This window comes from Manis javanica, chromosome 13, assembly GCF_040802235.1.
Source record: "Manis javanica isolate MJ-LG chromosome 13, MJ_LKY, whole genome shotgun sequence".
NCBI classification, from domain to species: domain Eukaryota; kingdom Metazoa; phylum Chordata; class Mammalia; order Pholidota; family Manidae; genus Manis; species Manis javanica.
In genome coordinates this window covers 67,234,029-67,257,022 of record NC_133168.1, presented here as the reverse complement: position 1 = coordinate 67,257,022, position 22,994 = coordinate 67,234,029, and the positions used below count along the sequence as shown (strand labels likewise).

The 22,994-nt window shown below is 40.0% G+C and overlaps 1 protein-coding gene across 2 annotated transcripts in view; it reads right to left on the bottom strand.

Annotated features, from left to right (window-relative positions):
• Positions 1-9,589, bottom strand: part of AKAP12 (A-kinase anchoring protein 12) — a 92,508-nt gene extending 82,919 nt beyond the window's left edge. Inside the window, exons 1-2 of one of the 2 annotated variants that reach the window (XM_073219756.1) lie at positions 9,175-9,589; positions 8,493-8,831 (exon numbers count right to left, since the gene is read on the bottom strand). In XM_073219756.1, coding sequence (XP_073075857.1) covers positions 8,493-8,654 — 162 coding nt within the window. In that variant the 5' untranslated portion in view covers positions 8,655-8,831; positions 9,175-9,589. Of the gene's footprint in view, positions 1-8,492 lie in introns of both variants that reach the window. The other variant, XM_073219757.1, reaches the window with a different exon arrangement.
• Between the last annotated feature and the right edge of the window lie 13,405 nt (positions 9,590-22,994).

Below are 22,994 nucleotides of genomic sequence, written 5' to 3'. Positions count from 1 at the left end.
CCACTAGCAGCTGTTTTATCCAGTCTTCTGTTAACGCTGACCTTTGGTCCTGCCTCCTCCTCGGCAAGGCCACCATCAGCTCTTTGGCTGTTAGCATCTCTCACCCCTGTGCAACTTGACCTTCCATCATGCCTCCCACGCCCACCACCCTGTAAGCCACGATGGCCCCCAATGCCCATGGTCTCTGCTGATGGAGACAGTTAGAGAAGTGGCACAGATCTCATGGATGTGCTCGATCATCACTTATAGAGTCTACGGCAAATCTCTTTTTTAAAGGTCTCAAATTGTTATTATCAAGAGATGTTTCTCCCTTCTGAAGATAATCAGCATAAATCACTGTTTGGCCTGGTTGGTCACACAGCAAATAGACAATCGACCCTGTCAACATGAGGAGGATGATCTTGTCTGACTACAAGAGAAACTAAGATACTCCCTATTCCGAGTCTTAAAACTGCAGTTATTTTTTACTTGTCCCCATGGCCAAGCCTATAGCTTGCATTGAATTCCACTGCCCACCGACCCACACTAGTATCTGATACATCACCATACCATGAAAACGTTTGCCCCACAACCTCCCTCAGGTACCCCTTCTGTCTCCCGTCCCTCCGCTGTCCCACAGATGTCCTCTCTGCCTTGACTGAGATGGTCTGCCAGGAGTCCATCAGCCACTCATGTGGCATTTCTGCATCTTCATTTTGTTTATCAGAAGCTTCCGTGGGCTTTCTGCTGGCTGTGCAGCTCTGAAGATGACAGGCTGTAGCTCTGTTTATCATCCTCTTTCCACTCTTCCCTTACAGTCAGCTGTGTACTAATGGCCTTTTATCTGCCTGCATCAACACTTCTAAAATGTTCTTTCAACAGCAGTTCACTGGGCAATTCACTGAGTAGATGTGTACCAACTAATGGCAATCTTCCACTGTCTATCCAGCTTATTTAAATGATTCTCGAGTATTTCCTCTGGTGGGATCCCACTGCCTCACCTAGATTATGAGGTGCTCAAGAACAGTGCTATGTGAAAACCAAAGGGACAGACAGCAGCAGACTCACAGACTCCAAGAAGAGACTTCTGGTTACCAAAGGGAAGGGGGTGAGGTAGGTGGGTGGGGAGGGAGGGAGAAGGGGATCATGGTTAACACACATAATGTAAGGGGTCACGGGGAAGGGAGTATAGCACAGAGAAGACAAGTAGTGACTCTATAGCATCTTACTATGCTGATGGACAGTGACTGCAATGGGGTGTGGGAGGCGACTTGATAATATGGGTGAATGCAGGAACCACAATGTTGCTCATGTGAAACCTTTGTAAGACTGTATATCAATGATACCTTAATTTTTAAAAATTACTTATCTGATAAGGGGTTAACATCCAAAAATAAACAAAATAAAAATTCTCTAGTGTTTAAAAAAAAAAAAAAGAACAATACTATGTGCTCTTAGGTACCTCCCAAAGCATCTAGACCAGTACCTTTCACTTAACTGATTATTTTTAATACATCATGTTACATACCAAGGAAGTAAATTAAGTTGAGAAGGTAACATCTGCTTCCCACCTTTTTGTATTTATATATCTATAGAAACTTACCATAGCCAGAGAGACCAGGGTAATACCTCAGCTGTAGAATATAAAACTACTGTAAGCCTTAGGATTGCTGTTTTAATTGGTAATCAACATACAATATACACAACATAATTTACTGTACAAATAGACACAATAGAAAAAATTTTTAAGTGAAAAGAAATCAACAAACACATTTATGCACATATACAAAAACTTGAGTTTTAACAGGAGAGACTATTTAATCAGTGATACTGGAATAGGCAGCCTCTATGGAAAACAAATTTAATCTCTCCCTCCAGATATAAAATAATACATTTCTAGTATACTAAGGAGCTAAATATATAAAGGAGAGAACTTTCTAAATCTTCTAAGGGCTGAGCTCTTAGAGCTCTCTCTAGCTCAATTTATAGCACAATTCCTGGATCACAGAAGCCTGTAAAGAGCATTTATGGAATTAAGACTGAACGGTAAATACGTAGTGGGAAAGCCAGAACCCTATTCTGATCGTCAACAACTTGGTTTAAGATTTCTTCATATTTCTTAACCAACCAACTGAGCCCTCAGCTACTGTCCAGTACCCCAAACAGGGGACATTTTAAATACCTAATGAGGAAAGAGGTTTAAGAGGCAATCAGGTAGAAAACAAAAGAGAATATTGATAAGTAAGTAGCTTCTCGCTCAGAAAGGATAACAAGATTGGATTCAACGCCTATTTACCCTGAATATTTAGAACAGCCTTGGCTAGCTAGCAGCATACTTGTTTTCAATACAGTAAAGGAATGACATTATGTGGGAGAAATATTTACCTTTATTTTCTCCTGGAGATGTGTGGAGGGGATAACCTCCTCTGCCAACCGCATCTGCATCCTTCCTCCCACCCACACAAGTTCCACCCTCAGTCAGTCTGCGCTGTCTGTCACCTGGGCCTCAAAGGCCTCTCCCTGGACCTCGGTCAGCTCCACCCTCGGCACCCCTTCCTAAGACAAGTGTGGCCAGAGCAGGCGAATCTGAATACTTGATAAACATTAAGGTACAGAACTGCAGACTGTTCCACTGCTTGGGATTCTGCTTTAAAGCATTGAGGATGGAGTCTGTGGGTGTCTTCAGAAAGCTCCCAAGTAGGTTCAGAAACCTGGGAAAACTTAATCTCTCAACACTCCCCAAATTTGCAATGTCTGCATGTAATAAACAGTAGATCGGCCACTGTGTTGTAGTAATCTCCCCTGCTTATTTTGGCTTATCTCATTTACAAATCAAACATAAAACTGACATTTTACTAAAACTGGGATTAAGGTTAGGCAGAATGAAATACAGGGTCCCTTCCACCCCACTTTATCTTAAACATCAGGAGACACTGTAGGGAAGCCAAAAGCCTTTGAACTTGAATGAATGCTTGCATGAAGAGAAGACTAACAGGGCCTGAGAAAGACTCTAGTTTCCCGGGCTTTGAACACCTACGTGTTTCTGGGAAAACACATTTCTTCCAGTTAACGGAGCCAGGCTGTCATTTGTTATGAGAATGAGAACAGCCCAGGGGAAGGCCTTCAGCCTACTGTGTTCCCAGGAGAGGATTTCTGAGCACCCCCATCCCTGATTCCAACATTTCATGGATCAGAATTATGAAGAAATTTCTGGCAACTAGATGATTCTTAAATTGTCCCCAGAGGAGAAATGTTAAAATTGATAGCTAAAGTAGGTCATTTTCCAAACAAATAAGGACAGTTTACTAATTTGGGAAGGAGAAGGAGTAAATACACCAGCAGTTCCTCAGCAAGTTTTACTCTTAAACTTGCTTTTCCCTGATTTTGAAATTTCTGGGGGGAAAAAAGTCTTTAAAAATTAATTAGTAGTAAAGTAAAGCATAGCCTTTAATGCTCTGAAAGCCAGTCCAGTTCGTGATTGGGTGGCACACAGAAGAAAACATATGGCCCATGTCCATGACAAGGTGCTACATTTCTTAATTAAAAACCCATCAAGGAAGTCAAGGTACCAACTCAGGAGCAGATTGGCAAAGATTAGAAAATCTGCAATCCACTGAGGAAAAGACATTGGAGAGCAAGTACCGATCTCCACTTGCTAGGTTAGGGATGAATCTTTGGCAAGTAAATTTGGAAGGGCTATCAAAAAGTTTAATGCATATAAATCCTGATAGGAAAAGATATTCAAAGCCTAAAGAGCCGGAATATATGAGGTACGATCTTATTTGTTACAAGGAAAAGATGAGGCTGCCTTTATTTATATACTTGGGCATGCATGAAGTTTTTCTAAGAATATACAAAAAACCACAAACACTGGTTTCAAACTACTGTCAACACTGAGTATTGGGGGGTGAGGAGGAAGAGAAGACTAACTTTTTGCCAGACCCCACAAATTACAGTTCTCAACCATTTAACATTTTTTAGAAAAATAAACAGTAAATGAATCCTCTTAGGAAATGATTTTAAATAAAAGTCATTTTACTAAGAGTGAAGAAATATTTTTTATCTTATAAAGCCTTTATAACTCACAAATGATGTCAGATCTACAGTGAGTTTTCAGGAAATTTATGTATAAGTAAACATAAATTCACAGTAAGAAACAAGAAGGTATGTATAACTTAATTACAGATTATTACTGCTTCCCCCCAATCCTTTTTAGGTGCACAGATGAACAGGAAACTGAAGGAAGATGGCAGGTAAGAAATCCTGCCCTTACGTTGTCTGATAAGGTACTAATTTGCAGGAAAAAAGCCCACATCTAAATCACTAAGTCAAATAACTGTAATTACAGATTTTTTCAAGAACTTATTAAAAATAAATTTACACATTTATACAATACAGTGCTTTTCCTTTCCAAATCCAGTTTTCATATATTTCCATTATGTTATTTGAAAATGAAATCTTTTAAACTATTTTTAGATTATACAAGAACTGAGATTTGGGCTCAAGGTCATTTAGTTTTGTTTTCTTCATGAGATAAAAAGGGCTGATACATTTGTTTCAGTACACCAAGCGCTGTGAATTCTAATTTCCCACACTTCATGGATGAATAGAGCACAGAATTCTAGAGGCCAAGGATAAGCACCATTTAGCTTGATTTCTTTCTTTGGTTATTCTATGATACTGAATTTCTGTTAAAGCTGGTGATGAAAAAAAGAAAATTTCATAGTTCCTTTTAAAGCATTTTTTCCCATTTTATTCATTAAGCTTATTCATGTAACCAAACTAGAAAAATCCTTAAAATATCACTTTAAATCTGTCAAGACACAAATTAATTGACCAACATGAATTCAAAAGGATGTACATTTAAGGCCTGGTTCTCACAGAGAAGAATTTCAAGCAGAAAATCTCCAATGATCTCCCATCTACTAACCTAAAAGGCTATAATGGATCAAAGAGAAGGCGCCACAGACTATCTCTACCCTAAAAGACCATCTGCACCTACATCTCCAACTTTTGGGCTGTGGCTCTAATCAGAAAGTAGTAAGTACCTCTTATAATCTACAGAAAGTCCACAGGAATACAAGTAGCAATCAACACAATAATACCGATCTAGTAACAAACATAATTGTCTCCTAATCATCTTAAATGCTTGTCCTTTTAGTGTAAAAGTGGTGACATAATCGCAAATAAGGTCATTTTGTGCTCCATTCCCATTTTGTAAACAAAGAGAGCAAGTGGCAGACAGCATTTGTCCTCAGGCTGGGAGAGGAGTTACGGAGTGCAACGGGCCAACTCCTTTTAAGGCACAAACAGCAAAGACATCCTTAAATCCAATCAGATAATGGATCCCTCTATCTGAGAACATCTTTTCTAGGTCTTGGTGATTCACAGCTTTTAACCAAATGGAACCACAGCCTGAAGGATGAAGAGTCCGTTTCATACCGGCCAGTAGTGGCCTCACACTGTTGCAAACCACCACTGCTTCATTTCCAGCTCCAAGGCATTGATTGAGTGGAAAATACAGAAAGACTAATCTAGAGGATTATGATTATCCAGATTTAGCCTGGAGCTTGGTTCCAGAAGTCAAGATTTGCCAGTGGCACACAACTAAATTTGTCAGTAGTCACCCCACCCTGCACTGCCACCTGAATGAAACTCAAACACAATTTTTTTAAAAGGACAATTGAGGAATAAATCTGAGGCTTTTTTACCACCTGTGCTCAGGAAGTCTGTTATTCCTGGCCCTGCAGTGGCCAAAATGGCCACATCTCAAAATTAAACCTCGCAAATAACTGTTCAAGCCATTTCCCCCTAGAATTTAAAATAAAAAGATTGTAAAGATTGGAAGATAGGACTCCTTCCATCTTACTGAAATAAAATACATCCCAGATAAAACCAGGACTTCTGCCTCGGTGCAGGTGATAGGCTTGAGTAATCAAGTTTGTTTTTATCTCCGTTTGACCTGATAATCCAATTAGTGTAATGTCTTTTGAGGTGTGGGCACTTAGTAACTGATAACTAAAATTAGCAGAAAAGGAAAGTAAACTGGATTGCTACATAAGTGGTATGCATATGATATAAATATCATTTAGATGGAAAAAAATCTGCTAACAGCCTGATTAATGATCAGCATTCTCGGGTGGGGTATTAGTCTAAACTTCGCCATTGTCCACAGATGCAATCAAGAAAGCTCAAGATGTAATTCATAACTAATTCAATGTATAAAGTGGTCTCACTTGGGCAATTTACATTTATACTACATGTGTCTATTTGAGATCAAAAGCAATTTGAAATTACAATGCTAATATGCCTCTCTATTTCTAGAGAAACAGAAATGAAGAATCCCAAATCTGAATTTTTCGCCAAAAGCTTCACTTGTTCTGTTAATAACCAAGCAGACTGGATTTAGTCACTATCTGACACAGGATGCAGATCATAATGAGAAGGTCAAAGGTTAAATTGTAGTAAAAGTAGTTGGGCCAAGGTATTCCCCAACTTGACAGTTTCCAGTGAAAATCAGGGAACTAATATCATCCTGCCAGGCAGCCACGTCACACGTGGGGGAACACCTGTAATGAGCCAAAATGGATGTGGTTCCTACCCTTACAGAGCATTCAGAACAGCCAGAACACTTACCGGTCATGTCACTAAACCACAAATGCACCAACTACTGGGAAGAAGGGTCCTGGTGGCAGGGGAGCCTAAGATGGGACTATTCAGATGTCAGGGAGCAGAGTTTAACAGGGCAAAGGAGGAAGGCAAGAGCTGTCTGTGTGCTGAGTCATTCTTAATTAAGGAGTCCTTTTTGAAAGGACAGCTCTGCAAAACCCCAGTAATAAATTTTTCTAGCTGAAATGAAAAACTACACATTTTCCAAGGTTACATGTAAGTGTATTGATTCATCTCCAAATTGATAACTGGGCAGTATGCCAGAAAGTTCAATGATATTCCAGACGTCACCTAAGTAAATTTTTAAAGGAGGTCGTTTGGCTCTTTCAGGATAGAAAAGGGAAAAGGCTGAGATTATGGAAGGATATAGAGAAGAGGAACAAGACACATCTTTAAATGAACAAATACAAGTTTATTAAAAAGAGGTTAAAAGTACAGCACTTCAGTGTGAATTATTAAGACCTGAGTGCAGTAAAAGGCAAGGAAAAACATGTCCCGGATTTCAAGCTTTTTTTTAAATTTTTTATGACTGGACTATAAGTGCTGGTTATGCAGCCATTTTGAAAGTAGTTGGCATCAAAAAGTGATGTACGGTTAAGTATAGGCCTCCAGAGGTCTATCTTGTACATTCCTTAGACTAAACACTTAACCACCTCTTCTAGGGACCACGGGTTTTCCATGTACTTCTAAGTTGAAGACTGAAGGCAAACTAGTTAAGGACAGTCTCTCTCAGACCAAACTAGACCAGGACAGCTCAAGAGATCACAGCAATGAGGTCACAGTTCTGTAGAATTTACCTAGATTTCCATTTATTTTTCACACTATAAACATCTATACATCCCGAGATAACTCTTACTAAAGGACCTCACAATACTCTATATCCTCAAATTCAACATATGGGCTTTTTTTTCAATATTAAATGTGGTTATCCACCACCTTGATGCCTTGCTGACGAATACACATGCTGGAAAATAGATCTAAAACCCAACAGTGGGAACAAGTTGGTCTTGGCAGCTGCAGTGTCAAGAAAAAATATTTCAGCCTTGAAGACTAAAGACTATAAAATGCAAGATTTCTGGGAGGCTCAGCACTGCCTCCATAGTCCAGAGTACTGGGAAGGCTCGCTTCCGCCTCTGACAGCATCCTTGAAGAACTTCTAACTACTCCATAATTTGTTTACCCAACTGAGTCGATAGGCAGTGAAAAGGAAGACGCCTTGTCTGGGAGGCCTTTCATGCCTTTTGGAAATGTAGCGTCTGCCCAGGTTTCCTTTGACTCCGAGCGAGCTACACCCTCGACTTTCTCTGCATCACGAAGGCGGTGTCTGCTCGAGCCGTAGGCGTAGAACTGGGTACCAAACCAGGTCTCTCCAGGCACAGCTGGTACCACGGGCGCCACGCGGCGGGAAACCACGGGTTGCCGGTTCGCCTGGCTGCAACGCGAGTCATGGCCCAACAGCTGATTTTCCGCATCCGGAAGAAAGAGGGGCCCGGCGACCAGACGCTCGGCTGGGGGGCCAATTCCCCACCCACTGCCCTACGCACCTCTGCGCCTCGGGCTGGGTCGCTCTCACGAAGAGTGCGGCGAAAGGCTCACTGAGCGGTGGGCAGGGACGGATTTTATTACTGCGGATGGCGCAGTCGCCTCCCCTGACGCCCCGCGGCGAGGATGCAAACCCGCCGCGCTCTCGCTAGACCCTGAAACGCCTAGAAGGAGGGCTTCGCGCTCCGAGTTTGCAGATGGGCTGGACAGGCAGGGAAGTTCTCGCAGGCGGAAATCGGAGGGTCCCTCTCCCCCACCCCCGCCTCGCGCGTCCCCCGGCAGGTGGCCCGGCGCGCCCCTACCTTGGTCTGGGGGTCCGCGGCGGCGATGGCCGGGTCCCCCGGCGTGCCGGGCGCCGCCTCCGTCGCAGGGCCTACGGCGATGGGCTGGGGCTCGGCCGGCGTCCCGCTCCCCGCCTCCGGCTGCTCCGGGCTGCGCTGCTCGGTGGAGTTCCCCGCGCCCATGGCTGCTCTGCGCTTCTCCCGCGCCCAGCCGCCGGGTCACGTCTTCCCAAACCGCAGGGACGAGGGGCAGAGCGAGAACCGCGCCCCCGCGAGGTCCCGAGAGCGCCCTCCGCCCCCACGCTGCTTCTCCGAACGCGCCCGGACTGCGAATGAAGGAGACGCGCTCGCGGCAAACTCCTTAAAGAAAAAAAAAAAAAAAGAGCCACCTCTTTGCCGCCGCCTCCTCCTCCTCCCCCTTGTTTTCTCCCTCGCTCCATCACATGAGCGCAGCCCCGGACACGCCCTGCAGCAGCATCTCCCCCCAGGCTGCTAGGACCGGAGGCCGGGGCGCAGCCCCAGCCGCGAGCCGCGGTCCCGGCCGGCCACCCCCCCGACCCCCGGGGCGCCTCCTGTTCAGAACTGGGGGCAAGAGGTGGAAACGATCCAAGCTTGCAGAAGGTGAAGGGAGAGCGAGAAAGAAGGAGGGCAAAAAGACCCCCGGGGAGATTGGATTAGCAGGCGTTTATTAAATGAGTGTTACCCAAGGTAGGGCTCCTGCGGCAGCTGACTGTGAACTGGCCCAGAAGCGGGCCCAAATCCCCGTTTGCTCTCCTGCAGATTGCGTTTGCCTCTAAGCGTTCGTTCCTGCCTCCTTCTCATTAGCAGGAAAAAGGCAAACGCTCCTTGGCTCCTCCGGAGTCTGACCATATTAGGATACCTCACGTGGCGGGAGCAGGGAACCGAGAGGTTAACGCAGTCAGGCCATAGACGTTCCTATCATTCGAACAAGTGATGTCAGCCGGTGTCTTCGGCAACACTGGCTACCCGCCTTCCCTGGGGACTTTGGAAATTGAGACTCTTACTGGAAATGTGCCTGCCCTTTGATGGCCTGATGCTGGACCTTCAGGCCACTTCTCCCTCCCGCCATGCTGAAAACATGATGACATAGATCTGTTAATTTGCAATCAGTATTTTTCCATAGGTAAAGGCTTTAAATAATCAGAGGAGCTTGCTTTTTTTCCCTTCGTACTCTTGAATGTAATACTTGTTATAGGAGTAGAGCAGGCAGTCAATAAATACTCAAGCTAAATTAAAATTTGAACTGAATTGTTTGGCACATAAGCATGAAGGTGGTATGACTGTAAGAAAAATTATTCCGGCTTTAACTGGCAACTAAATGCCTTAGTTTTCAGAATAATTGGAGTCATTGTTAGAAATGAAGAAAATTTTGGAATGTTGACAGATAATAGATAAATATTCCACACCCAAGTTTAGTACAATTTAGTAAAGAATTGATGTAAGCTGTGGTTCAGCACTAGGCTATTTTGTGCCTGATTAATTGCATGTATTAGAGTTGCAGACTTGGGAATTACAGGCTATGCATAAAATTTTTCTGAATTTATCATTTTTATCAGAAGGAGTACATACAGGCCACTTCCTCTGGAATGTATCCTTTAAGAAGCAAATTTGCAAAACAGCTGTTTTTCAGAATTCTGAAGCAATTTACCTACTTAGACTTAAATTTTGACTAGTAAATGTTAAGAGTACTTATTCTGTACCAGGCACTGTCCGAAGTGCATTGCACATATAATCACATTTAATCCTTACAACAACCCAATAACATGGATTCATTACTCTCACTGTGGGGAAAGTAGGCCCAGAGAAATTAAAAATCAGGTGCTCAACTTATGGGAAAAAACATGACTTTTAGGTAAAAGAAATGAGTCCTTAGAAGAGATGGAAGATTTGGTTGTGTTTTGACAGTATATGGTTAGGTGTGGCACGGAGACTTCTCATCTCAGGTGATAAGTCAGCCTTCTCTGGTTGCCCCTATAGTTGGGGAGATTCATGATAATTGAATTCTTCTGAGTTCTTTTGGGAGGCTCTGTTTTTAGGCAGATAAGAAATTTCAGCAACTCATGCCCTTTGCTCAAAATAAGTTTTATGCTGCAGTTGTGAATTATAGACCCTTTCACCATCTCTGACCCATTATTTTGATGAGCTACTTATTAATGATTTCAGAATTAAAAAATTTAAAATAAAAAACAGCAGTAGACTCAAAGAGAAGTGACTGGGAGAGGACTTGGGAGGGTGAGCGAAATAGGTGAAGGGGATAAAGAGGGACAAAATCTCAATCATAAGATAAATTAGTCTTGGAGATGAAAGTACAGCATAGAGAATATAGTCAATAATTCTATAACATCTTTCTATGTTGGCAGGTAGTAACTACACTAGTTAGGGTGAACATTTAATAATCTGGAAAAACTATCCAATCATTTTGTTGTATGCTTGAAACTAATATAATATTGTATATATCAACTATACTTCAATTAAAAAAAATATGGTGCTCTAGGTTGCACAGCTGGTTAATGAGGAGCAAGGAGTCTTCCCAAACCAAGCCAGCACACACTTCACGCCTCTTCTGTAAGAAGCTTCGAGTATGTTCTCTCTTCTCAGGGATATTAGTGAAAAGCAGTGGTTAGACCTCACCTAGAATGTTAACAGCTAAAAACACTGTTAAGGCCTGTCTGAGAATGAGTAATGCCAGCCCATCTTACAATGTATCAGTAAGTAGTACAAATACTGTCAAAATGTCCCATTCTGTGAGATTATATTTATTCAATGCTTGGGAAATTCTTAACAAAACTTTTCACATGTCCTAGCCTTACATCTTCAGAAAAGATTGCAAGGTCAAAGATTTCAAGGGAGCACAACCCACATGCTAAGGAAGATATTGTCAGTGCCTGTCTAGATTAGCAACTACTTGCTTTATGTTTATTTTCCAGGCTATGAAAATGCTCATATTCTTATTTTTTAAAGAAAATCTTATTTTAAGAAATGTGCACATCCCAGTACTCCCTAATCCAGCTGAAACAGCTCCATGATAAGGAGGCATAAATAATAACAGACTCTTTTGTAGATTCATACAAGCACACACGTAACTACCTTAGGTTTCTGAGCTGACTAAAGAATCTTTTCCATCTTAGTTGTAAACTGGAGAGTTATTCTTTGTTGGGTTATTTTTGTTAAGAAGAGTGGTCACGTTACTTGTTACCCCTAGCAAGGATGTCCCAGCCCTTTGGATATGCTACTTAGTGCTTCAGAACATTAAATTTCATTCACTCATTCATTCATTCGTCACATACTCATCAGCTGCCTGTTACGTGCAAGCACAGAGTTACTACATATCTCACTCAAAGTTGTTAAGTCAAGTCATCAAGGTTTTCTTTTCTAGGATTCTGGAGACACCTTCCGAATTGCTTGGATTAAGGTCAGGGCCAGAAAGGAAGGCAGCTGTTCTCACTTTTCCACTTCTAAGGCTGTCAGTTACTCGGTTTCTCACCAGCAGCCTTTTCTCCTCCAACAGCAGGACGCAGGTGTCCTAGCGCATCTTCTCCCATGGGGCGCTTGGTGGTAGAGTCGTTTCCCTGAGAGAGTCAATGCTCTCATAAAAAACAGTTTTAAGATTTCTCAAAAACAAATAAACCATGCCGGTAGAACAGGCTAAGCTTGTATGTGTTATGCTTGCTTCTCTGGAAAGACAGGTCATAAGAAATTCACCCATAAAATTTAAAGTCATAGCTAGGACTCTTGTACATACACCAAAATATTTTCAGTTACATTTTAAATGAATTCACCAATGTGAAACGTTTTACAAATGAGTTAATACACTCCCTCAAAAGAGCTATAATAAGTACAATGATTAAAACAGAATTTAAAACCTACACTTGTGCCACACAGATGCATTCTCTAGCTGGCAGCATTTTACCCTTGACACTACCACTTATTACTTCTGTTTTCCCTAAATAAAAAGCCTCCTTTTTTCTGAACCAGTTACTTGCATCGAGATATCTAAGTCATGAAAGGACCCAGCTCCTACTCTCCTCTCTTGCATTTGCTAAATATAAACTAGAAAACTAGAGAAATTAACAATTTAATTTAATTAAGAGTAACTAATCCAACCTTCATATGAAAACTACGGGAAAAGCAACAATATACAGATATTCAAGTACAATTCTTTTAACTTTTAAGGAATTTATTGCTTTGGGGTTAAGTATAAAGCCAGCTAGTTGTATATCAGTTTCACTTACTGGATTTAAGATTGGCTGCTGACTTAAATCTAAGATCATGCTGAAGTAACAAAAGAGGCAGGAGGAGTTAATCCTTTCATTTATAGAGACAGTATTTTTTTATTTACATTTTTTCAGTCTCTATAGAAGCAATTTATAGAAGCAATTATTTATAGAGAATTAATTTGACATAGCTGCCATCAGTTTGTTCAAGATATGTCTAAATACTAAATACAAACGAATGAATGAGGGTAATTGAAATGCAGTCACCAATAAACCAGTAGTTTTGGTTCCTCATTTTTCTAGAGTTGGGCTGCTCTCCACCCACTTATGACTGGAATCAAGAGACAGTAAATGATTCATCTAACATGGAGAAAGAATTTCTTGGGACACATTTTTAGAGGGTACCTAAGGGTATCTGGAAGATTTCTACACTCCAGTACAGATCAAGTTACCATGATCCTCACAACTTCAAATCCCTAATTCTATAAAGGATCCTGTAAATATACATTTAAAAAATATTTTTTAACACAGTAATTCAACCAACTTTTATTGCACTAAGTGCCAGGCATAATGCTTGGGACTTTTCAATGCTAGAAACTTCAGTTTTGTGAGTCGATATTCCCTACTCCAAAAAAGACAGTATAGAGATATATTATAAATAATTGAGAGATTTTTATGTTCCTCTATTAACTTGAACCCCTTTGTGAAATTTTAGTCTTGGATCTGCTGTATTTTGTTTTTGACATAAAAATATACTTTATTATTTTTTGCACATGATTAAGAACCCAATAAAAAGACCAGTGCTTGATCTGAAGAATAACTAAAGTCACGTACAGGAGACATTATATGACTTTCCTAAATATTCAATAGTGAACATGCATTGGATTTTTCTCTGTAGTGAGAAATTTAGGCATATGTGCATGACATACACATGTATATATTCTCCCATTAAAATCCGGAGACATATGCATGTATGTATTTATCCCACTTTACAGTGTTCCCATCAAAATCTCAGTTTATGACCAGGTGAGAATCTGTACTCTCAGGAATTGGACTCAATGCTATCAGCTGCTTTTTCTTTTTTTTTTTTTAATGACCTCATATCATTCCTAAATGCAGTATCTATAGGAGGGGTAGCTGTGATAAATCAGAATAAAAGACAGAAAATCAATAGTGAAACTAGTCACACTACTCTTTCCTTCACTCTTCTAACACGTTACTTCATTACAGCTTCACTGGGAGCACGAAAAAGTACTTAGAAAATATGCCAAAATTCCACTTACTTGTGCTAATAAATCGGTGAAAACTTTGAAAAGTGAAATAATGATTTCGCTATGTTGTTTTGAGTATTATTGTGCTCTTGAGAATTCTATGCAAGAAATTTTGAGTAAAATATTTGAGTTTTACTTCTATGGGAGATTTTGAAACACTGATTATTTTCAAGTGTGAAATTATGGGTATCTTCCTGAGCAAAAATGATGGGTTTCTGAAAATAATATCCAGTAAGTGACTGCAGTATCCAGTATTTCAAGCAAAACTTCACAGCACAAATTCTGTGACTTGGAGGTTACTAAGAAACAGTCCCTTAGCATATTTTTTGACAGCTTTATTGAGGTATAACAGGCATAGAGGGAATGACACACATTTAAAGTACAGAATTTGATGAATTTTGACTTACACATACATTCTCAAAAGCATTGCCACAATCAAGATAATGGGTATAATCATAGACTAAAAGCTCTCCTTGTACCCTTATAATCCCTCTGTCTAGGCCCTCCTCATCCTACCCTGCCTTCCCAGGCAGCCACTGATCTGCCTTCTGTCACTGTAGATTAGTTTACATTTTCTAGAATTATATAGAAATTAATAGAAATGGAATCTACTACACACTTTTCTTCATCTAGCTTCTTTTAATCAGCATAATTAGACAGCAATGCATCCATAATTACATTGAATTTTTGCATTTAACAAAGTCATAGGTGGTTTTTATTAAAAAAAAATTTTTTTGCTTATATGATTTTCCTAAATATTCAATAGTGAACATGCATTGGGTTTTTCTCTGTAGTGAGAAATTTAGGCATATGTGTATGATATATGCATGTATATATTCTCCCATTAAAATCCAGAGAATAAAAACTCAACTGGCTTTTAAGTCTAAATCAGAGAAGAAAGAAAAGCTACTCTGTACATAAGTCTGTATTCACTTCACAGGTTTTTCCTAGTTCATATCCTTATTCAAATCAGTAGTTGAGGATTTACAAAACAAAATGGTTATTTTATTATCTTTACATAATACTAATTTGACTGGGAATGATGCATTTTTGTCCCACTCTAATTTCTCAGTTTAGGAAGAAATATTCTGGAAATTATAGACATGTACCCTAAATGTTGTTTTGCAGTGTAAAATGATGTTTTAAGAAGTGTATCTTAAGTTTATATCCATGATCCAGATCAAGGCCTGTGAAATTGTAAAAATTATGACAATTGCATAATTGATACTATTGATACTAATTTTTGCATTTATTTATTAGATAGCTAAAAAACTTACAAAACTATACAGACAATATCATCTCAACTTTGAAAGGATAAAAGCTGAAAAAAATACATAGTATGTCTAAAATATATATATAGCACATATATGTATATGTCTACAAAAAAGACTCAAATGTTACAATTCTTTCTGGATGATAGCATTTAAAATGATTTTTTTCCTTTCATTATGTATGCATGTTTTTTCCCAAAATTTTCTACATTGAATATGTGTTACTCTTGCCAACAGAATAAAAAGAAAGTTAGAATTTTTGTAATTACCCAAAGAGGACTAAAACTTGAAAGGTGTAAGTTCCTACAGTATATTATGATAAACCCGTCCACTCTATTCACAGTATTGAATGATCAATTGCATTAAGTTTTATAAAGAAATAAACAAGAGACTTCAACTATTGAACAGTAGTCTCAAATTTGGCTGCAAAATGGAATTACCCAGGAATTTTAACAATTACTAATGCCTGTGTTCCAACCCCCAGATGCTGATTTAATTGGTCTAGGGTGCAGCTTGGGTATTGGTGTTGTAAAAAGCTCCCTGAGTGATGCTCACGTTCGGCCGAGGTTGAGAACCTCTGCCCTGTGGCCTTGAGATTGAACAGCCTTTCTTGATGCTGCCTTGGCTTCCTGATAGGAAGTTAACCGTCAAACAAATAAGGATATGGGAGAAAAGCAATTTCCGTTCAGCACAGTTTTTTTTAATGGTATTATGGGAGGAGGAAGTCTTCATGCTCTGGAATCATCATAATTACATATATTCAATCTGGTCCTTCCAAGGAACTCAATCCACTCAGAAGGGGTCTAACATAGGGCCTCAGGGCATAATGAATTTTTCTTTTACAGTGGTAGTATTTTATAGTAAGACTACATATTTTTTAAAATCATGTCAAAGAAGATGGTTATTCTAGTATATAATTACAGGTAAATATAAAATTATCTATATGAAATTACATCTACTTTACCATATCGTTAGGCAGAAAACCATTAGGTCATTAAATACTGAATATTTGTTCATAAATATTAAATTTAATCACTATGGAAAATAACAAGTCACCCAAAGCCCACATGCCTTTAGTCATGAAAATAATCAGAGTGTGAGCTGATAAACATCTTAACCAGGAATAAATTGAAAAAAGGCAGAAAAGTTGATCTAACATTTCTTTAGCATTCCTTTAAATTGAGTGGCTAAATGCTTCTAAACTAAACATAAAACAATTTTATACCAATCTCAGTAAACTCACACATTTATGAACCACTGATTTTTCATAAAGGTGCAAAAGCAATCCAGTGGCAGAAAGACAGCCTTTTCAACAAAGGATACTGGAACAGTTGGATATCCATAGGCAAAAAAATTAAACTTAACTTAAATCTCAAACCTTATTAAAAAAAAGAACTCAAAAATGGATCATGGACTTAAATGTAAAACATAAAACTATAAAAACATACAGAAAAAAACAGGAGAAATTCTTAGGAATCTAAGACAAGGTAGAGTTTTTAGACTTGACACGAAAAGCACGATCCATAAGAGGAAAAACTAATGAATTGGACTTCATCATAATTTTAAAAATTTCCCTGTGGAAGATTCAGTTAAGAGAATAAAAAGACAAGCTACAGACTGGAAGAAAATATTTGCGAACACATATCCAATAAAGGACTAGTAATCTTGATATGTAAGAACTTCTCAAAATTCAACAGTCATAAAGCAAGGAATTCAATTAGAAAATGGGCAAAGAACTCGAGAAGACATTGCACTCAACAACAAATAGAAACAAACGACTGATGCATGCAACAACCTGAACAAACCTCCAGAGAATTGTGCTGAAAGAAAACTGTCAATCCCCAGAAGTTAGGTACTGTAGTTTTCATTTATATAATATTTTTGGAATGACCAAATTACAGAAATGGAGAAGAGATTGGTGGTAGTCCAGGGTTAAGGAAGGAAGGGTGGAGAAGGGAGTGTGTATGGCTAGAAGGGGGCAAGAGGGATCCTTGTAGGTTGGAAATGTGCTGTACCTTGACTGTATCAATGTCAGTATCTTGACCATCACATGTACTATAGTTTTGCAAGATGTAACCATTGGGCAGAACTGGGTGAAGGTTACATGGGATCTTTCTGTATTATTTCTTTCAATTGCATGTGAATCTACAGTCTATAATTTTTTAAAAAAAGGTTTCATTTTAAAAAAAGAAGAAAAAACTGTATTCTTAGATGGACTAAAAGACCCAAACATCTGATTTTATTCTTTTTACTGTCACAAGGCAAGTGTCCATCATTTTTGACATAACCTTTTAAAACGAAAATTAAGTCTAATTATAAGTCAACAGAGTTTTAATAAGTTGGTATTTTGTTTTGCTTCTAAGCTTCTTAACTCTGAAACAATCAGACTTAATAAAACACAGAAACAATAGATTTCCTGACCCTGTCCTGCTGTGTAAATACACTCTTTTAACTCCTTGTCTTCATCTTGCTGGTTAAAGTGGTGAAACCACCTGTAATCATCCTGGCTAATACCATTTGAAAATTTTGCCTTTGAAGGACCTTAAAGGAACCAGGTCAAACAAGAAATGAAGCTAGAGAAGCAGTCACAGTGAGATCAGCTAAAATCCTCAACAACAGTTTCTGCAAAGTTCCCTTCCTTTTCTCCCTCTCTCATCACCAATGTTTAGCATGGCTTTAGCTAGCAAAATACATACTGGAATCCAGAACATCATATCAGATACCAGATAAAGAAAGAAAAAATGTGAGATAAAGAAAGAATGGGAGGGGGCACTTTGGTGTTTAAAATGTTAATTTCCTAGGGTAAATTTAACGTGAACAAAACTGAGCACGGTTTATATTTTCTGAATTTAGAAAAAAAATCCCTATCATTCCTTGGGCTATGTTTAATAACAACTATGATGTATTTGCTTGCCTATAAATATTTGCAATATTCTAGGCAATGCAGCAAAGCATTCTCCAAGATTAACAAATGTTATAATCATATTTTTTAAAAGCTCTGATAATGATAAAGCTCTCAGCCAGCACATAGTAGCCACCAATATCAGAAGACTCAGACCCCGGCAATGGAGTCAGATGTACCCCACCAATGTCCACAGGAGAGGAGATTTTATTTCCTTCATTTCACTATATTCAGATAAAATGTTTTTTTCATAATTTGGATATGCAGAGAAAAATTCTATTTAGTCCCTCTTCAAAATAACGGCATGCCTGACTTTGGTCACTCACCGTCCTCTTGCGCTTGCAAAGGGCTGGCCAGACAACCTGCCAAGTGCAGCAAGAAATAGAAAAACTTCTATTTATATGTATTTTATCTCATTCTATCTGAATTATTAATTTGAGTATATGATATGTTGTACCTAACTTATTGATGCTATAGCAATGTACATAGATATAAATATATATGAAATTGATGGAGTATACAGTCAAAAAGGCTGGGAATCACTTTATTAAAAGCAAAGAAAATCAGTCTTTTTCAATCAAATCCATAGAAAGTGCTTTGTGCTGTATAACCAGGTATTCAGAACAGCCGTTAGTGGCTATTAATTCATTCACACCTCACACAGCTCCTCAAAGATGAAATCACATTTTACATGTTTTTCTTTCCCCATGACCTTGCATAGTCCTTGAAAGTGTAAGAGAATTGTTGATGAAGGGTAAACTGTACTGTGAGATGAGCTGAGAGGAAGGGAGAGCTGTTCTTAAGTTAGTTTACCTGGATTTCAGTTGTGCTCAGCCACTTGGTAGCTGGGTGACTTCAGGCAAGTTATTTAACCTCTCTGTGCATTGGTTTGCTCAACTGTACATTGAGAATAATAGCAATACCTTCCTCAAAAGGTCATGGGGAATGTTTTTAACGATACATTTAAAGGGCTGAGAACAGTGCCCAGCACATAGGAAATATGCCAAATAAGATTTCTTCTTTTCCAGGCCTTTCTTCTCCAGCCTTTTTGACTTTATACTTCATCAATTAAAAGAAAAGGGAGAGCAAGTATTCAGCTTCAATGTATGTATGAATTATTTAAATATTCTTATTTATAATAATTTTTCCATTAATCCACACCTTTGGGCATTAGTACTACAAAGCAAAATGCTGTGTGCTCTTTCACCAGGACTGGACTGCATGCCTGATAGAGTATGGCAGAAGTGATGTTATTGCCTCCGAGATTAGGTTATAAAAAGACCTCAGCTTCCATCTTGGATGCAAAGGCTCTCTCCCTCTCTCTAGTTGATTCTCTCTCTCTCTCTCTCTCTCTCTCTCTCTCCTCTCATCTCTCACCGAGGAAAGCAGGCCCTCATCCTGTGGGCAGCCCAGTGGAGATGTCCTTGCAGCGAGGGCCTGAGCCCTCTGCTGAGAGCCAGCTAATAACGGGTGCCTACCGACAGCCACGACTGGGAGCTGGGGACTGGATTCTTCAGCTCCAAATGAGCCTAGAGAGGATTACAACCCTGGCAGGAGAGACCCTGAGCCAGAACCACTTAGTGAAGCCATTTCTGCCTTCCTGACCCTCAGAAACTGTGGGAAATAATAAATATTTGTTCTTTTAAAGTGTTAAAAAAAATGTATGTGTTTGTGTTTAAAGGACAAGTCAACTATATTTGAATTGGCAAACCCAAGCTTGCCAAACATCTTGCCATTTTCAGATGTTTATAAAAGAAGGAGGTGGTACATGGTGTGGGGGATCATGGGGAAAACAGTGTAGCACAGAGAAGGAACATAGTGAATCTGTGGCATCTTACTACACTGATGGACAGTGACTGCAGTGGGGTGTGGGTGGGGACTTGATAATATGGGTAAATGTAATAACCACATTGTTTTTTCATGTGAAACCTTCATAAGAGTGTGTGTCAATAATTCCTTAATAAATAATTTAAAAAAAAAGAAGGAGGTGGTAGATTCTTACTATTTTTATCAAATGCATACTCCCAGTGGTCACTAGACCTGTCTGCGTTGAGGCCTCAGGGTTTCTCAGGTCACAGTCTGGCAACAGCCACACGGCAGGGCTGCTGTGTTGTTTCATTTCCCAGTGAGATCTGGATGGAACTCTCAGAGGCAGATGTATGACTAGGAAATGAGCTCATTCAATGGCAGGCAGAGTCACAGAACCATTTCACAACAAAGATGTTGCTGCCCAGAGGGCCTGAGCACGACCCACGGCCCACGGAGAGGGGACCAGCCATGATAATCCTGTGTGCAAATAAAAACACAGGTGCTCAATTCAAAGCAATTTAAATAAGACTGTAGATCTAAGGGCCTTTTCTTATACTCGTGGGAGGCTTGAGAGGCTCAGAATCTTAAAAGATAACACTAAAGCAATACCTATTTTCAGACCTAACAGTGGAGTGGCAAATAAATGTAAACTCAAATACTGAACTTTAATGTGGAATGAATAGCCTTAGATCTGAAAGAGTTTCCCTGGAGGTACAGGAGGCATTTGGAACAGCAACCAGGAAAGGTAAATAAAGTAAAGTGGAAGGGCTGATGTCCCGAGGGAGGCCAAGCAGAAGCCAACAGTTCATTCCCTAGACACAGAACTGCAAAGTCTTTAAATGCAGTGACTAAAATCAATGTTTGTAAAAGACACAATAGGTTGGCTCGAAAATGATAAGAACAGGTCTCTCAGATCTAAGTGGAAATTTGCAACCCAGTAAGAATTTGAGGGGCTGAATTTTTAGAACCTCAGGGGTCCGTCTTTAGTGCTTTAAAGCATCTCTGGCTTTTACATGTGAAATTTCAATCACATTCAGCTTCAATTTAACAAAGACAATGACTCTAGAATATGATCTGTTTCGACACTGATTTTTAACCCAAGGTAGCCCCCTTTTTTATTCTCATAGCAAAATTAAATAATACATCTCTTATGTTAAACAGTTATATTTTAATTTGTGTTTTTGTCTCATGTCATTCTTGCGTCCTATGTCTATAGTAGACAGCCTGTTGAAGAGGCTGCTGTCCCTGTTGTCCTCTGTGAGTGGCCTGTGGAGTGTCCTGGTCACCTGTCCCCAGTAGGAGGCTCTGCCTCTGTGTGTGGGTCCAGGTAGCATCTTCCAGGTGGGGACAGTCGTATACTACAAAAGAATCACTTTGGGTTTTCCAGTTTGTTTGCTTTTTTGGACCCAAAGCAGAGGATCTCTTGTCTTCCACTGAGATTCCATTGATTCCCCCATTCAGCCATCTGGGCAGCACCTTTGTCTTTCCTCAGTATCCTAGCCGATGGGTACCACACAGGCTCCTGTGCAAACACTGGGGTAATGCCACTCCAGGCCCTCACAGATAGCACCTTGTCCCCTGTTCCCAGCATATCTTAATTCTCTTCCTCTGTTAAGGTTTTCTTTCAGACAAATGTTTAAATCTATTTTAGTTTTAAAAATATGCAGCCACCAAATTTTGCTCAATGCCCTTAGGCACTGAGTTTTTGCACAGTCCAGTTTCTTGGAAGAGCTATCTATCTAGAAGCTGGTCTTCACCTTATCCTCCATCATTCCTCAACTGGCTGCCATCTGGCGTCTGTCCGCACCACTCCAGCAGGCTACTGCCTGCTCGTCCTGGTCACCATCAGAGAACATGCCCCAGACTCTTATCTTTGTTTGCATCCTACAATTTGACACCATGGACACTCCGCTTGGAAAGATTTCTTCTGCTGCTCCCCCAGCTTGACCTTTTCCTCAGGCCCCTGCCCTTTGGTCTTCTGCAGATCTATGCTGTATTTTGTGACTCTCCTTCAGCGTGACTGCTTGTCAAGGCCCGTCCTTGGCCCTCTCTTATCCTTTTCTTGCCTTGTCTCATACTCTAGCTCCTTCCTGAGGGACCTCAGCCCATCCACCACTTTAGTACCCACCTATCTGCCGAGGCAGTTTTAAGGTGTCCATTAGCCCAGTCCCTTTCTGTGATCCAGAGCAGACTATCCAAATGCCCTTTTTGTATATCAATAGTACTTCCAAAATGAACGGACCTCCCTTTCCTAAAAATTTACTCTTTCTCTTGTATTTCCTATCTTGCTAGTCAATCAAGCCAGAAAGCTGTACGGTCATGCCAAGTCCCACCATGTCCCTCATCTCCTCATCCAGTAGCCACGCTCGATTAATTCTGCCTCTTAATAGTTTCCAGGGCATGTGCCCCTCCATCCACTTTGCTGCAAACCCTGATCGTTTAGGCCCTTGCTATTCTCCCTTATTATGGTGGCCTGACTTATATCTTCAGCACAGTTTGACGTGCGTATGTTTGTACAAGTTAGCTTTAATCTATATTCTAGGAGTGGCTCATTGACATTCAAATGACCTTGATTATAATACTGTCTTAAAAAGGAGTGAAATTCCAACACACGCCACATGGATGAACCTTGAAAACATTATGCTAAGGGAAACAAGCCAGATACCAAAGGACAAATACTGTATAATTCCCCTTACATGAGGTCCCCAGTGTAGTAAAATTCATAAGAGACAGGAAGTAGAAGGGTGGTCCCCCGGGGCTGGGGGAGGGGTAAGGGGAGTTAGGGATTAATGGGAGCAAAGTTTTGGTTTAGGATGATGAAAAAATTCCAGAAATGGAGAGTGGGGATGGTTGTCCACCACTGTGAATCTATTTACTGCCACTGAATGGTTAAAATAGTCTGTTACCATATTGTATTTGTGTATTTTACCCTAATTTATAAAACGGAAAAAAAAAAGCCTAATCAGGAGTCCACCCCCAAAAGGCACTTCAAATAGCTCAAGCTGCACTGGAGGGTTTATTGATTAGAGGAAGGG